Raw genomic sequence first — 16,002 nt, forward strand, 5'->3', positions numbered from 1 at the left:
CGAGGACACAACGCAGCCAAAAATAAATAAATTAATTAAAAAAGAAAAAAAAAATCTCGTCATCCCTAGACTGCCCGTGGCGCCTCCAGAAGCACAGGGGCCAGACCAGAGGCCCCTCACCCATCCTGCTCCAGCCTTGCCGGCCTGGGGACACCCAACACGTCCACCGTCCCAGGGCCTTTGCACTGGCTGTAGCCTCTGCCAGCCGCATTCTTCCCCTGGATAGCCACCTGCCTCCCTCTCCCACCTCCGTCAGGGCTTTGCACTAATGTCACCTTCTCAGTGTGGCTTTCCCTCAACACCCCATTTGAAACTGTACCCCACTACTCACACACCCCATGCCCTCTCCCTGCCTCATCTTTCTTCACAGCATGTGTCACTACCAAATAAGGGAAATATATTACCCTTATTCGTCTTGTCCCTTGGCTGTCACTCCTCCTAGAAGGTCAGCTCCATGAGGGCAGGGATTTTTGTCCATCTTGTTCCCTGTTGTACCCTCACGGTCTAGAACAGTACCTGACACGTAACAGGTGCTCAGTAGGTATCCTTTAAATGAGTGGATGGCACAGGGTATTCTCCTGCCTCAACAAACATCGACTGAGCCCCAGCTCCTCACCTCTCACCTGGACTCCAGCCCAGTCTCTCCCCGTATCCCTGCCTGTGGTCAGCACAGCAGCCAGAGCCCATTCTAACACTCAGAACTGTCCTCCACTCCCTGCTGCTCACAGTCCTTCCACGGCTCCCACTGCCCCCAGGACAAAGTCCAAGCTCCACAGTCTCCCACCTCCTCTGCCCTGGTTCCCTTCTGTGCCAAACCCTTCATGCTGGCCAAAGTCAGCTGACCGCTTCTCTAAGGCAGCTCTTTTAAATCTCCAGGCATTGGTACAAGCTGTTCCCTTTGCCTAAAAGCTCTCTTCCTCCCTTAGCTGCCTGGAAAACTCCTACTCATCCTTAAAGACCCTGCTCTGGGAGCTTCCCTGACCTCTTGCAAGCAAAATCATTGCTTCCTTCTCCAGGCGCCAATGGGACTCTGTCCGCCCACCTCCCTGATGCCCTGACATCATCTACAAGTCGTTTCTCCCCGGGTCTGAGCCCTTTGGGTCAGGAACTGCAGGTGGTCCCCTTCTGGTGCTCTGACACCTAGCACTTTGAAAGTATCATCTCAGTGGTCCTCGCAGCCACTCAGTATTAATCCCATTTCACAGATGGGAAACCAGAGATCCAGAGAGGTGAAGGCACTTGCCCTGGTGGCACAGCTGGGACTTACACTCGGCCACTGGCTCCAGGACCTGTGTATCCTGCCTTGGCACATCAGCACGCATCAAATTAAATCTCTCACTCTTTGAATTGAATGTAACCATTTTATGCCTCCAGAGGCCCAAGCCTGGCTCAGGGGTGCAGCACTTGGGTGTTAGAGTCGGTCCAGCTCTGCAGGCCCCTCCCCTCCTCAAGCCTCTGCTTCCCTACTGTCCAGATGTGGAAAAAAAGGCCACTGTCAGGACTGAAGTGGGCGAGGGGTAGACACTGAGTGTCCAGCACGGTAGAAGTGCTCCCACTGCCGTGTGCACACAGCAGGGGCTCCCTCGGCCTCTTGGGCTGTGGCAGAAATTGGCAGGCCAGCCGGTCTGCACCCCTTTCTCCAGTTCCAGCCCCGGGCAGGAAGCACTGCTCCTCGATTTAAGCAAAGCCTCAAATCCCAGTCTGGGGGACACGGGAGAGGTTGCAGATAGCTATGGGGCCCAGGGACCCCCCACTTAAGCAGTCACAGGGTGAGGAACTTGGGGGTCTTACCCAGAAAAGATGGAAAACAGGAAGGTTTGTCTATTAAAAAATATGGGCTAGAAGTGGGAAGATGTGTCCTCACGCATTAAAAAAAATACTTTGGCAAAGAAGAAGAAACACCTCCCCTTCCCCCAGCCTCTTGAATCCCTCTCCCCTGAGAATTCCCATTTTATTTATTTATTTTTTCATTTTTTTGGCCACTGTGCAGCATGCAGGATCTCAGTTCCCCGACCAGGAACTGAACCTGTGTCCCCTGCAATGGACGCACAGAGTCTTAACCACTGGACCAGCAGGGAAGTCCCGATAAATCCCATTTTAAATGGATGTGCAGGCTCACTATACGGGCGAACAAGGTCCCTGTGCTTCCCTTCGAGCCCCCCTAAAGGAGTGGAGAGATGCCATGGTACCTGGCAGCCATCAGCACACAGTGTGCCCTCACAGTCAGGCCGTGCTCCCTTCTGCTTTCTATGTTTCTTTCCTGTTAGAGGCTTGCTGGTCCCAGACACAAGCAGCCTGGGGTCCATGTGTTTGTAGGGTGGGGGCGGAGGGTTGAGGGGGAAGAGGAAGCTCAGCTGCCGATGGGAAGATGAAAATCAAGATTACCAGGAGTCCACCGTGTGCCAGTCCCTCCCCCAATCTTTCCTAACCGTCACTGCAATCTTGGGAGGGTGGCTTGTCTTGGGTACATTTTACCAATGAGGAAACTGAGGTTCTGAGTGAGCCACACAGGAAGAAAGAGCCAGGGGCACGATTTGAATCCAGGTCTGTCGGGGAAAATACAGGCACTTCCTGAATCTCCAAGACCCAGAACCTGATTCACGGCATGTAGTTGGCTGTTCTCCATATCCTGGGGAACACTCAAATCAGAAGCAGGTCAGACTATCCCTGCATGTGTCTGTCTATCCCTCCAGCATGGGAGGATTCCACTGGGTTCTCTGGGGCTGTGGACCTGAACAGGAGGATAACAGTCTTGTTGGGGGAGGGGAATTCTCCCTTGGGGACAGTCCCAGCACAGGGGTCCCTGGGAAGCCCCAAGGGAAATACTGTTCTTAATGCTACTCTGTCCCCAGGGAAGTGGCTTCCAGGGACCTCTGGGACGTCAGACCACCAGTTGTCCGTGGCCAGTGCAGGGTCTAGAGCCCTTTGTCATCCCACAGACCCTGCTACCTCTTGACCGCTCCTGAAGCAGCACTTCCCCCCATGTAGGTCCCTCAGTGTCTAGAAAATGCTCATGGCAGTTATAAGAATTGGCTTCAGAAAACATCTGGATGTCAGCTGTGTGGCCATGGGCAAGTTACTTAACCTCTCTGTGCCTCAGTTTCCCCCGTGTACATTCAGGATAAGGACAGGGCCAACCTTGCAGGGCTGTTGTGAGGAATCAGTGAGTTAGCAGAATGTCTGGCACACAGTAGCACTGAATTAATGTCAGTTACTCTTGTTCTTATGAACAGTACAATTATTCTTAGTTCTGAGGCCTGAAGCATAGAGGCTGCGAATCCACCATCTCCTGCCACCCCATGCTGCAGATGAGACCGCAACACAGGGAGGCCACAGCTGAGACCTGGGGTCACAGGGCCTGGAGGCCTGGACTCCCTGCTCTAGACACTCCTCCCTCCCCCGACTCCCACCACAGCCTCGCCTCCTTCAGGAGCCCCCTTCTGGGGCTCAGGCACCCAGGTCCAAGTCCTGCATTTGCCCATGGCCCCCTGCCCCAGCTCCCCACCTCGCCCTACACATACACACACACACACACACACACACACACACACACACACACACACACACACACACACACACACACACACACACACACACACACACACACTAGCTCCACCCGGACAGCCCCATGCCCTGAATCAGGAGAAAAGGAAAGGCCGCCAGGGACATGCCATGTGAGGGGGCGATGAAGGAGACGGTGGCAAAGAAAAGTAGAGAGCAAGGGAGACAGTCACAGAGAAAGCAGGAGAGGACACAGACAGGGACAAAAAGAGCAAGAGAGAGCAGAAGAGAAGACAAGGAGCAGAGAGGTCAGCTCAGAGGCAGAGAGGTGGAGGGAGGAGAGAGGGAACCAGACAAAGAGAGACAGAAAGAGACAGAGGTGGAGGGAAAGATGAAGAGACGGAGTTAGAGAGACTCAGACAGACAAAGAGATGGAGACGTGGGGAAACGGCCAGGGCAGAGAAAGGAGTCACACGCACAGATTCAGGGACAGAGACCCAGAACCCAGCGGCACACAGGCAGATAGGGTCGAGGCGGAGCAAGGGGTAACAGGGCGGGGACGGGAAGCCGGGACTCCCCAAGGCCCCTCGGCCACCGCCCTCCATCCAGACCCGGGTCCAGCCCCAGTCCCCGGGGCCCCGTACCTTTGGGCCGCCGCCTCACCACGCCCAGCCGCCACTTGAGCGACACAGCCAGCATCACGCTGCCTGCCCTTGGGGCCCAGGGCCGGCTGCCTGAGCCGCCCGGTGCTGCGCCGCGTTCCTCGGAGCTGCCTGCGCTACTGGCAGAGGCTGGGCACTCCCTGCTCCGCCCTCCCCAGTTGCTAAAATAGATAATCCTCCCTGGAGCCAGCAGCGGTGGCATCAGTAGGGCCCTTCCTCCCCCACAGCCCCGGCCTGGGGAGTGCGGTTCCCGGCTCCCGGCTGTACCAGACCCGGTGGTAAGCCTCCACCGCCCGACCTGGTCCTCTTCCTCCCAGAGTGCTGGCCTCGCCCACCCCTTCTTTTGCCAAAAATCTGCCAATCCCCCTCCCTCCTCCCTAGGCTGGGCTGTTTGATGCCCCCAGGCCTTTGCACTGCAGGCCCTCCCCCAGGAATGCGCCTCCTCTCCGGCTTGACGCCTCGAATTTCTCTGCACAAGGAGGCTTGCTCAGCCTTCAGACATCCCTGCCTGCTGGAGTCCTCGCCTGCTGGGTCTCAGTAATGCTTTTCATACTAGGTTGAGATCGACCCCCTCCAAGCCTGGAAGCCACTGCAGACAAGGACAGGGTCCCCTGAGGTCAGCACAGGCATCTCAGGGGCCATCAGTGTAGAATGCTGAGTCCGAGGCCCTCCCGCTTCAACACCAATTGCCACACTTACCCCGGTTTGTAAAACAGGATAATGAGAGAATCTCCACCCAAGTGGCTGGGTGGGTGGAGTCGATGGATACCTATGAGTGCTCCAGGCATCCAACAAGTGCTCAATAAATGTATCTGGCGTCCCTTCCTGTCTCACACACAGCTAGCCTCCTTTCTGATCCCCCCCTAGCCCCCACCCCCCCGCCTAGCCCCTGAGGTGGGCAGGACAAGCAGCATTACACTCAGAGACACGCAGGGGCGGCAGGGGGCTTAGGGTCACGGAGCAGGTGCGTGGCAGAGGTGGACTGGATGCTAGGCTCTGGTCCCTCCCCACCAGGGCAGCTCATGCTTCCTCGTCCTTTCTCCAAACCACTGAGGCCCCAACAATGGATCAGGCCACAGAACACCTTCACGGGGAGGGCCAGATACCCTCTCGGGAATCACAGCACCACACAAATCAGAGTTCGTGCTTGAACCAGCAGCTGGGCCTCCATTCAGAAAGTCGGAGGTTTCTCCCGCACGCAGACTTCCTGCCAATCCCTGTCATTCTGCAATAATCCCACCTCCAGGCCTTGGCCCCGTGTTCACCAAGGAGCAGGCTTCCCACTATGGATGGAGTGCAGGGCAATTTCAAGTAAACAGATCCAGCAGTTACTAGAAATGAATTACACAGTGAGACACTGATTCCCTCCTCACTGATCTCCCAGTCCTTCTGAGTCCACCCAGGAGTCTCCATTTGGTTCTGTCACGTCATAATGCCGCCCTGAAGTTTGCAGATCAACCTGATTTAACAAAGAGGGCAGGCCCTAGGCTCAGAGGGCCTCCCCAGCGTGGATTCCAGCCATATGCATCGGGACACTCTTGCTGGCAGAGGTCGGGCTTGGGAAAGCCCTGCTGGGGCGACTCAGTGAGGCCAGCATTCCTGGGTCCTTTCTACTGACTCCAGTGGGGAATTCTGTCCCTTCATCCTTACGGCGAGGGTGGCAGAGGCCACTAGGGGGCAGCCCAGAAAGATGGAAGCGGGCACCTGAGAGAGATCACACAGCTCGTTCCGGAGACACGAGACAGGGTGTGGGCCACCCCCATCCCAAACCTACCCACTCCACTGCAAGCCCTCCCAAGGGAAGGGAGGCCCGGCGTCTCGCTGAACAGCAAATCTCCAAGAGAGCTGTGCAGAGTGAGGGGAGAAATCAGAGAACACAAGCCTTCGAGGATGGGCAGGCCTGAGTTTGAATCCTGACTCAGTGTGCCCCACTGAGCTTCAGTTGGCTTGTTTCCCAACTCTTCCCAAGTTCAAAGTGCCGTGGGTTGTCTCCATCTAAAGGGGCACAGGATCCACTCAGAAGTCACTCAAGTCCAGCCACTTGGAACTGATTTGGGAGGTGGCTCCCTGGGTGCCAGAAGACCCAGGTCTTACCAAGAAGCTCCCTGGCACGGTGTCAGGTGCTACCCAAGGAGCAGAGCGGGGAGGACGTGGTCCCTGTCCTCTAAGAGCTCCCAGCTCAGGAAGCTTCCCCATCTGCACCCTGGGGACAAGAATCTGCACTGCGTGATGATTTTACATATTGGAGCATCTGTATACAGTAGGTGCTCAGCGCTCACCTCCTCTCCCCACGCGCAGTCCAGCTTCTCCTCTAGACCATGAGCTCTCCGAGAACTGGCACCTGCACGGACCCCTGCTCTTTCTGCCTCCTGTTCCCTCTTCTTCTGGCAGCATCATCCCACTTTCCTGGGGGAGCTGCTCCTCCCCTGCACTCAGGCTGGGTGGAGCTCAGCCCCCCAGCTCCGGGAGGGCCCTTGACCCAGAGCCTGCAAACCAGCACACTCCCAGCCCGGCCACGGTGATGGGACAAGCACACAACCCAAGTCAACCCAGTGAGAGACGATCCCGGGACTCAACCAAACGCCTGGGAAGGGGAATTCTGTCCACTGCGGGGTGCAGGGAAGTGGCGTCATGCTGGAGCTGCTAGTGGCCACTGTGACACCAAAACAGAAGGGGGGTGGTGAGAATGATCACATCCTGATGATGAGGTCACCTCAGCACCTGGAGCCCACCGTGCCTGATGTCAGTAATATCCCTTTTCTGTTACTGTAGCCAATAAATTCCCTTCTTTGCTTAAGCCAGTTGGTTTGGGGTTTTGGTAACGTGGACCCCCAAAGAGTCTTCCTCATCTCAGGTTCCAGTGCAGAACAGGGGCTCAGCAAATGCAGAATGAATGAATGAATGAACGAACAAGCAAACAGAACATAGATTGATATGCTCCTCAAACTCTGCCTTTAGTGGTGGTCCCAAACCCTGGACTTGAGTTGAAGGAGGCCACAGCTGGATGATGGGTTCCTTGCTGGCACAGGAGTCCTGATTGTCAGGACTTGAGAAGGGAGATTGGGGATTCTGGTTTCCAGCCGTCGAGAGCTTGCCTGTTATCTGAGCTGCACCTGCCAGGTGCTCCACTCCATGGTCCCCAGATTTTCACAGGACTCCTTCTGCAGAAATGGTGGCTTCAGGGAGAGTGTGGGAGAGCACACGACCCCATCAAGGAGATGAGACCAGGGATGAAAGAGCAGATCAGCCCAGGCAGGGAGCCAGGAGGCCTGAGTCCAGGTCCCAGCCAGCCCTGGGCTACAGGGTAGCCCCAAGCAAGTCTCTGCTGTTCTCTGGCCTCATGGGCTATAGTCCATGGTCTTCCCTGGGTTCACCCTCCCTGTGAGTCTCACTTCCTCTGCCCCAAGGCCCGGAGATGTTCCTCCCATCACCTAAGGTCACACAGCCACTGAGGCAGCCAGGTCAGGATTCAAACACAGGGCCAACTGACTTCCCTCCAAAATGAGGTGACAGAGCCCAGGAGATGGGCTAAGAGAAGGAAACCAATCACAGAGGGATCCAGGCCGGGCTCCACCCTGGATTCTGCTTTTCCATCCCTGCCTCAGCCTCACAAAGCCCCAGAGGCCACGGGTTGTTGCCACCCCCACCTGCTTCCTGAAACAAATTTGCATCTCATCAGACATATCTTTCATCTTCTCAGCCTGGCCGTTTCTTCCCCAGGGGCCAAGTGGTGTGACATTTCTGCCGCCTAGCTCTGCTGATCTGAATAAGACAGAGGCCCCAGGCTCTACAGGTGGAGGAGAGGGGGTGGGGGCAGACCTCTCTTAACCACTTCTCCAGGCTTTGGGAGGGAGAGGACAATGGCCATCCATCCATCCATCCATTCACTCTTTCAACAAATGGTTTTTTTGCTTGGTTGGGACCCCTGTCCCCTGCATTAGCAGGCGGATTCCTAACCACTGCACCACCAGGGAAGCCCCTCAACAAATGTTTTATTAAGTGCCTTCTGTATGCCAGGCTGGAAGGTACAGCCACAAACAGAACCAAGCCGTCACAGTGCTGATATTCTAGTAGGAAGACAGAGAGTAGATGACCAATGTAAGAATCAAGTAAATGTCACAGGATGCTAGAAGGTGAAATATGCTCGAAATAAATGGAGCGGAGCGAGGGGTATCTGAGCACAGAGGGAGATGTTGCCAATTCTAAAGGGGGTGGTCTCCTCAGAACCCAGACGGTGGTCTCTAAATACCTTTTCCCACTAAAAGGGTCCCCAGGGCTCCTCCGAGAAGAGGCTGATTCCAGGACTGGTGCAGGGAACGTACAAGACGAGCCTGGCACAACTTGTGTTCCCACAGAGTAAGGACATGCTTGAAGGCTGATGGGGAGGATTGAAAGGACACAGAAGCCAGCTTGAAGGGCTCCCACTGGCCACATGTGGGCCAAGTTGAGCATCAGAAAGAATAATGACTGCAAAACTGTAAAAATCCATGTGTTCAAAATTCTCAAAAGAAAGAAAAACCTCCTTGGTTCCTTTGGAGGTAGTCCAGGCACCAACTGAATATTCTATAAGCAGAAAATGCAGGTAAAGAATGAAGCATTTATCCTGTCATCCTGTATGAACAGTATTTTAGGGGAACCTAATAAGGGAAAGTCATTCTTTATAGAAGAACCACTGCAAATAGGTGCAGAAGAAATAACAGAATGGAAATCCTAATGAAATAAAGGATCCAGCATTGGACATCAATGGAATGTTGAACAGAACTATATGACACAGGGACCAGGCAGACCGCACTTGAACCCCTGGACTGATCTTAGCATCACCAAAAGTGGAACATTCTGGCACATGTGCGTCTTGATAGGATGTGGAAGGAAGCCCAGAGCACCACCTGTGACATAGCCTTGCCTGCAAAATCGGACCTGAATTAAATCCAGCTCTAGATCCAAATCCTAGTGGACAGAAAGTACAGGGGACAGAAGAATGTATTAGTGACACCGTGAGGCCATTCCACAGGACAAATGACGGGTTTTGCCAACAAATAATTAGAGAGGAAAAAAAGAAAAAAAGAGGAAGAAGGCACTGTTACAGATTAAGAGAGATTTGAGAGACCGATCAACCAAATGCAGTTCTAGGACCTTGGCTGGATCCTGATTTGACAAAACCAAGTGTGAAAAGACATTTTGGGAGACAACGGGGGAAACTGCACAAGGACTGAATAGGAGGCAAGATTTAAAAATATGGTGAATTCTGTTGGGTTGATGCTGTTATTTTAATTATATATATAAAAAAGTCTTTATCTGTTGGAGATACAGATGAAAGAAAAAAAGTTCACGATTTGCCCTTAAAATGCCTCAGGGGTATTCCTGGGTTACATGTGCCATTTAGAAGTAAATGAAACATTGAAATATAAAATAAAAAGAAATAGGGGGGTCCTAAAAGGCCTCACTAGTGGGGGGCATTTGAAGAAAGGCTGAAAAGGAGGGGATCATGGGGGGCTCTCCAGCAGGGAGGGGCCAGAGGCAGCCTGGAGTAACCAAGGAGGAGGGGGTGCACCGGGGGGTAGAGGGGGTGTAAAGCTGGGCCTCCTAAGGACTCTGGCTTTTCCTCTGGGGAAGGCAGGAGCCACTGTAGTGCACCGAGCAGAGGAGGGATGTGGCCTGACCTGTGATTTAACAGCATCCTCTAGCTGCTGGAGGGAGAAGGGACACCAGGTGGCGAGGGTGTAGGTAGGGAGGGCAGGGAGGGGGTCCCTGCACACGTTGGGGGAGGGCCAAGGGTCCCTGGCCCCAGGTGGGGACAGAGGAAGTAAAGAGATGGGTGGAATCTGGTATCTTTTGAAAGTCAAAAAGCCTTTGTCTGCCAGGGTTAAACATTTGCAGAATGGGAAACAGTCTTAGGAGTGTGAGCTCTGGGGTCCAAAAGGCCTGGCTCAGAGGCCAGCTCTCCCCCTACTCTCGCGTGGTTGCTTCCCCACTCTGGGCCTCAGTTTCCCCATCAGTATAATGAGGAGGATGATTAAGAACTCAGACAATCATTAAGCTGCTCTGTGGAGATAAACGAGGTGAAAATGTCCTGCAAGCTGGTAAGGGCTGGGCATGTGTTGCCAAGAGGGAAACAGCCTTTATTGGGCACTTACAAGGTGCCCGGCACAGAGTTCAGGGCTCCGAAGGCATCAAGCCTCACCTTATGACAAGTGATATCACCTGGGGAGCTTAAAACAACTATGGCTGAATCAGAGACATTTCGGGTGCCAGGATGGAGAATCGCTGTCTCATTGCCACCCTGTAACAAAGTCAGGGCACGGGTTTTCAGACAGGGAAAGTGACTGCTCCAGCATCACACAGCTTCCAAGTGGCAGAGGAGGGATTTCCAACACAGCCCAGCCTACTACCCTCTCTGCCCATCCCCTGCCGTCCACCCTCATCAGAGCCGTTCTGAGCAGAAGCAGCCCCATGGGAGGCTCAAAGGCCACCAGGCGAGCAGCTTGTCCATCTGATGGTTCTGAAACTTTCCTGAGCCAGAAACAAAATGCCACCAAGCATTTTCCGAGTGGGCCAGGATGGCTGTCCGACAGGTGCACCCACAGGGCCACCTGCCAGGAAACAGGGGGCATATGCCTGTTAATAGTCCTGGCACTGCCTTCACGGCGCAATAATTAGGAGCAAACGCCTGGGCAGGCACACTGAGTATGCAGATTAAGTCGTGGGCCCCTTGGGTGGAGGTGACGGAAATGCTGCAATTATAGTAGGGCCCATGTGCCACAGGGGCTCCCCACTAGGCACGCCTGCACCCACGCCTTCCCCACTCTGACCCCCAGACCTCTTGCCCACTGAGTCCCCAGGAGGGGACGGCCTGGAGCAGGGAGGTTTAGAGTCCAACAGCACTGGGTTCAAATCCTGCACTTCCCTCATCCGTGAAGTGGGTATGACATCGCCCAAGCATCCCATGGTTGTAACAGCTTCACGAAATAACGCAGGTCTGGGGCTGGCCAGGGCTCTGTGAAAGGGACCTGCCTTATTATTACATGCCAGGCGTTTTCTCTCATACTACAGTTTCCTTGTCTGAAAAATTGGGATAAAAATAACTAAAGTTTGAGTTTTCCTCTGCGGTAGACACTCCCCAGCTTTTGCATACAGCAACCCCCGCCCCATAACCCCATGACGTGGGGCTATGATTAATCCCATGTACCTGGTATAGACCTAGGCGTGTGGAGCAGGGCGGAGGGCCAGGGGTGCATGGCTCTGAGCCTGAAGCCCACAGCTAGGCTCCAGGCCCACCCTCACACCCACTCCGCTGTTCCTTCCAAACACAGATGCCTCTGTTGTGGTCCCTGTGAGAGTGTGTGGGTGCGTGTGATTAAATACAGCAAATGTGGGAAAATGAGGATCAGGGGCACAGCCCACACCAGGGCCTGGGCGAGCTTCCAGCCTCTGTGCCCTTCCCACCTTGTTTTCTACCATGTGGCCATCCCTGCAGGCGGGCAGCTCCGGGGCCTGCGCTTAGAGGCAGACCAGGGCCGGGCCGGCCAGGGCTCTGACCAGCCGTGTGACCCTCAGCTCCACCTCCCCTCGGCCATCGTGGGGCTATCACCCGGCATTTCGGGAGGTTCGGAAAGCTCGCCTGGGTCTGCCTGTCTTCCTTAAGTGGACACAAGGCTGCAGGGTGGACAACACCACAGCCTGGGGGAGCCAGTGGGAGGCCCCCGGAGGGAGCCATGTCCGAGCATCACCCTTCCTGGGGTGGCCTGCAGGTCTGTATCCCCCAGCCGGGCACATAGAAGACCAGGAGCCCTCACAACACTGCTGGGTACAAGCACAGGGGCTTGTACCCATCCACCTCATCACCGGCACAGTCCCCGTCCTGCTGTGCATTTCACCCCAAATCCCCAACGTCAAGCACAGGAAAAGGAGGAGGCCCAAGGCTGCATAGCTCGTTAGTGGCAGCTACAGACTGAATGCTTGTGTCCCCCCAAATTCTTATCAGGAGGTGGGGCCTTCAGGAGACGACTGTCATGAATGGGATTAGTGCTCTTATAAAAGAGACCCCAGAGAGGTCCCTTATCGCTCCCCCTGCATGAGGACACAGCAAGACGGCGCCAGCTATGGAAGTGGGCCCTCACCAGAACCTGACCACAATGGTGCCTTGATCTTGGACCTCCAGCCTCTAGAACTGTGAGAAATACATTTCTGGTGTTCATAAGCTACCCAGTCCGGGTATTTTGTTAACAGCAGTCGGAATGAACTAAGACAGCGGCACAAGTGGGGCCAGATATACCAATGCCTGTTACCCCGCCCCAACCCCTGCAGGCAGCACCCACATGCTCCAGCACCCAGAGGTGGCCCTGCCGGGGGCCCCAGATAAAGAAAGGGAGAATGTGTCCCAAGGGAGCCCTCTGGGCTCTCCTCAGAGAGACTGGCCCAGCTGCAGGATGGCCTCTATCTGTCCACTTGTCCTCAGGGCAGCAGTGTCAGCGATCTAGACTAAGTCTTGGGATGCTGGCCATTCAAACAAGCCACCACAGTGTGGGAATCAGAGCCCAGGCCAGTAGGAAACTGGGTGATAGCCCACGAGGGCACAGAGCTCCCAAGGATGGGGACACAAAGCCACACAGCCACAGGAGACTGGATAATCGTCCATGAAGGCACACTAGATTGAAACCCTGGAGCCCCAGAATGTTAGTCTCACGGAGCTCCAGGATGGTGGGTCCAGAGCCACAGAGCACTTATCATGGGACCACACCACACTGGGACCTGACCACAGGCCCCTGGAACAGCAGCAGACAGTGTCAGAGTTACAGACACAGAAGCCGCGGTGGTGAGTGAACCCAAGCTACAAGTCATCAAATTTAGGGTGGGGACAGGGTAGAGGATGGCATCGTGGGACCCCAGGCCATGTCCAAAGGGACAGCATGAGTTATTGGTTTCTTGCCAAGCCGACTATAATCTCCCCAAAGTTCCTTTCCACAGCCCCTGACCCCTCCAACCTTGCCCTCAGTCCCACTAAACTCCTCTTCCCAGGGCTTTGGGTGAGAGAGGCAGTCACATGGCCACTGTGTGACCTGGGACAAGTTCCTGTCTGCTCTGGGCCATTTCCCCCACTGTAAAATTAGGGAGTTGGTCCTCTCTTAGGGTCAGTTCACCACCAGTAATCTATGAAATGATCATCACTCTTCTCTCCCTTTGGATAAGCTTCTGTGGTTCCCAAGGGACCTCATATGAATGAATGAGTGAATGAATGAATGGACAAGGCACCCTCCTGAAGTATGACCACTGTGCTTATCTGGGCTCACCTCCCATGCCCCTGGATCTCAGCCTCTACTGTCTGTCCCCTAGATAAACCACATCCTTCTGCTTTTCTCCTTCATTTACTGCACAGCCACCTCCTTGGAAGGCCTCCTCTCCACCTTCCTAAATCCCCTAGACTCTGCCGGCCTATTCATGGGTCACCTCCCCCAGGAAGCCCTCCCTGACTCCTCTGGCCCTGGCTAACTTCTCTACCCGCACTGCTGGAACAACTGAACACTCCTTGGGACCCCACAACTCCCTCCCCCACCAGTGTCCAGCCGTCAGCTTCGCTCTCCTGGAGAGCAACAGCAGCCTCCTCAAAGATCTCCCTGCCTCCACCCCCACCTTCCCTAACCCACACTCCTCATGGCAGTCAGAAATCAGATCTCATCTTTCCCCTGCTTATACCCTCCCATGGCTCCCAGGACACTAGATGAAACCCAAATTCCTCAAAAGCCCTACAGGGTCCCATGTGATTGGTCCCCCGTGACCTCTGGCCTCATCTCTTGCCACTCCCTTCACACTGGCCTCCCCCCGCAACCCTGTTTCTCAACCACAGGGCCTTTGCACCTGCTGTGTCCTCTGCCTGGAACACACCCCATCTCTACCCTCCACTCCTGCTGTCTGCACAGCTCCCTCCCTCCCCCTTCCTTTTAGGTCCTCATTCAAAAATCACCTCCCCGTGATTCAGTGATTCAGCTGGGTTCCATCTGGGAGGCAGTCAGCCACAGTGAGGCTATTAAGCGCCAGACCCTTCCCTGGGGACAGGCGAGCCTCTGGGCTGAGGTGTCACATGTGTCCTGGGAACCAGGAGAGACAGCAAGAGGTTAGGGATGACATAAGGAACACCTGGAGTCAGAGTGAAGTCACCACACTCCTGGAGCTGCCCGGGGCCTCTTCTCTGCCTGAGGCTTGGGCAGCAGAGGCAATGAGAGAAAAAATAATGAGGACAACAACAGTGATAACCCAGTACCATTTATGCCCAGACCCCATGCGTTTGGTCATACCCCAGCAGTCATTCACTCACTGAAGAGATGCTGAGTAGCTCTTATGCGCCAGCAAGGAATAAAACTTGTAGCCCTTATATTCCACTAGGAGACAAAGACAATAAGCAGAACAGGGCTTCCCTGGTGGCGCAGTGGTGGCCAATGCCGGGGACACGGGTTCGATCCCTGTTCCGGGAAGATGCCACATGCCGCGGAGCAACTAAGCCCTGCGCCACAACTATTGAGCCTGCGCTCTAGAGCCCGCAAGCCACAACTACTGAGCCTGAGCGCCACAACTACTGAAGCCCACGTACCTAGAGCCCATGCTCCACAACAAGAGAAGCCACCGCAGTGTGAAGCCCGCGCATCTCAATGAAGAGCAGCCCCCACTCTTTGCAATTAGAGAAATCCGCGCACAGCAACGAAGACCCAACACAGCCAAAAGATAAATAAATAAAATAAATAAATTTATTAAAACAATAAAAGCAGAACAAAGAAACAATATAATGTAGATGGAAATAAGCACACTGAAGAAAAAAAGAGTAGCATGAGAGGACTGTGTGGGGGAGGAGGCTTCTCTGAGCAAATCTTCACACAAAGGAAGGAAGTGGGGGACCCAGCCATGCAGATCTCTGAGTGAGGCAGAGGCTGCAGCCAGTGCAAAGGCCCTGAGGCAGGACTGCATCTGGTGTGTCTGAGGATCAGGAAGGAAGCCAATGTGGCTGGAAGATGAGTGAGCAAGGGAGTAGATGTCTCAGGACATCAGAGGTTATACAGCAGACTGCAGAAGGCTGGGGTGGCTGCAGGGAGGACTGTGGCTTTCCCTCTGAGGGAGGTGTGGGCCACGGGAGGGCGCTGAGCAGAGGAACAGGGGCTGTGGCAATGGGGTGAAGGTGGGGAGAAGACTTTAAGGACAAAGGTGTCTGACATTCAATTAGAAGATATGTGAGTTTGTGCAGTGAAACCCCCTCCATTGCTTCCTCCTGGCCAGCATCTTAGTCAAGTCTGCTGTTCCATGTCACTCTCTAAGGCTGTGTCTCAGCCTGAACCCAGATGGGCATTGTGTGGGCAGAGACCAACCAAGTGGGCAGGGATGTGACTCTTACACTAAAGCAGCAATAGCACGAGGACAGAGCCAGGGGCTGTGGAGGGAGGCTGCCCTGGGTGCACAGAAATCTTGGAGGGTATTTGGACCACATGGGGCTGGGATTGGAGATGCTGAGGCAATTACAGCCTCAGCCACATCGAGAGTGGAGCTATGCAAAGTGCAGCCTGAGGACACAGGCCTGCCCTTGCACTATCTCTTGCTGGACAGCAACAGAAAAGTTCAGAAACAATAAACGGTTAGCAATTCGACATTGCCACGATACCCAAGCTCCTGATCAGTGGCTTGTATTCTTCATGTCTTCTTGTTTTACTTCGTTTTTCAAGAATTCATTGCTAGTGTACTTTTCAAGTGTATCAGTCTCCAGTAGATAAAAAAGAAAAATAAAATACTGGCCCTTCAACAGACAGTCCGAGAAGCAGCGCTTTGGAGGAATTAACCAGTGACAAGAAGCTGGCACCTAGCC

General features: G+C 54.4%; 1 protein-coding gene across 5 annotated transcripts in view; it reads right to left on the reverse strand.

Annotated features, from left to right (window-relative positions):
• GRIP2 (glutamate receptor interacting protein 2) overlaps positions 1-16,002 on the reverse strand; it is a 138,507-nt gene that overhangs the window by 94,368 nt on the left and 28,137 nt on the right. The window contains exon 1 of one of the 5 annotated variants that reach the window (XM_049716016.1): positions 4,146-4,460. The exons of 2 other annotated variants lie outside the window; for them this stretch is intronic. In XM_049716016.1, coding sequence (XP_049571973.1) covers positions 4,146-4,365 — 220 coding nt within the window. In that variant the 5' untranslated portion in view covers positions 4,366-4,460. Of the gene's footprint in view, positions 1-4,145; positions 4,465-16,002 lie in introns of those variants that run through there. 2 more of the 5 variants (XM_049716017.1, XM_049716020.1) reach the window with 2 other exon arrangements.

The sequence above is a fragment of the Orcinus orca genome, chromosome 10 (genome assembly GCF_937001465.1).
Source record: "Orcinus orca chromosome 10, mOrcOrc1.1, whole genome shotgun sequence".
Lineage (NCBI taxonomy): Eukaryota > Metazoa > Chordata > Mammalia > Artiodactyla > Delphinidae > Orcinus > Orcinus orca.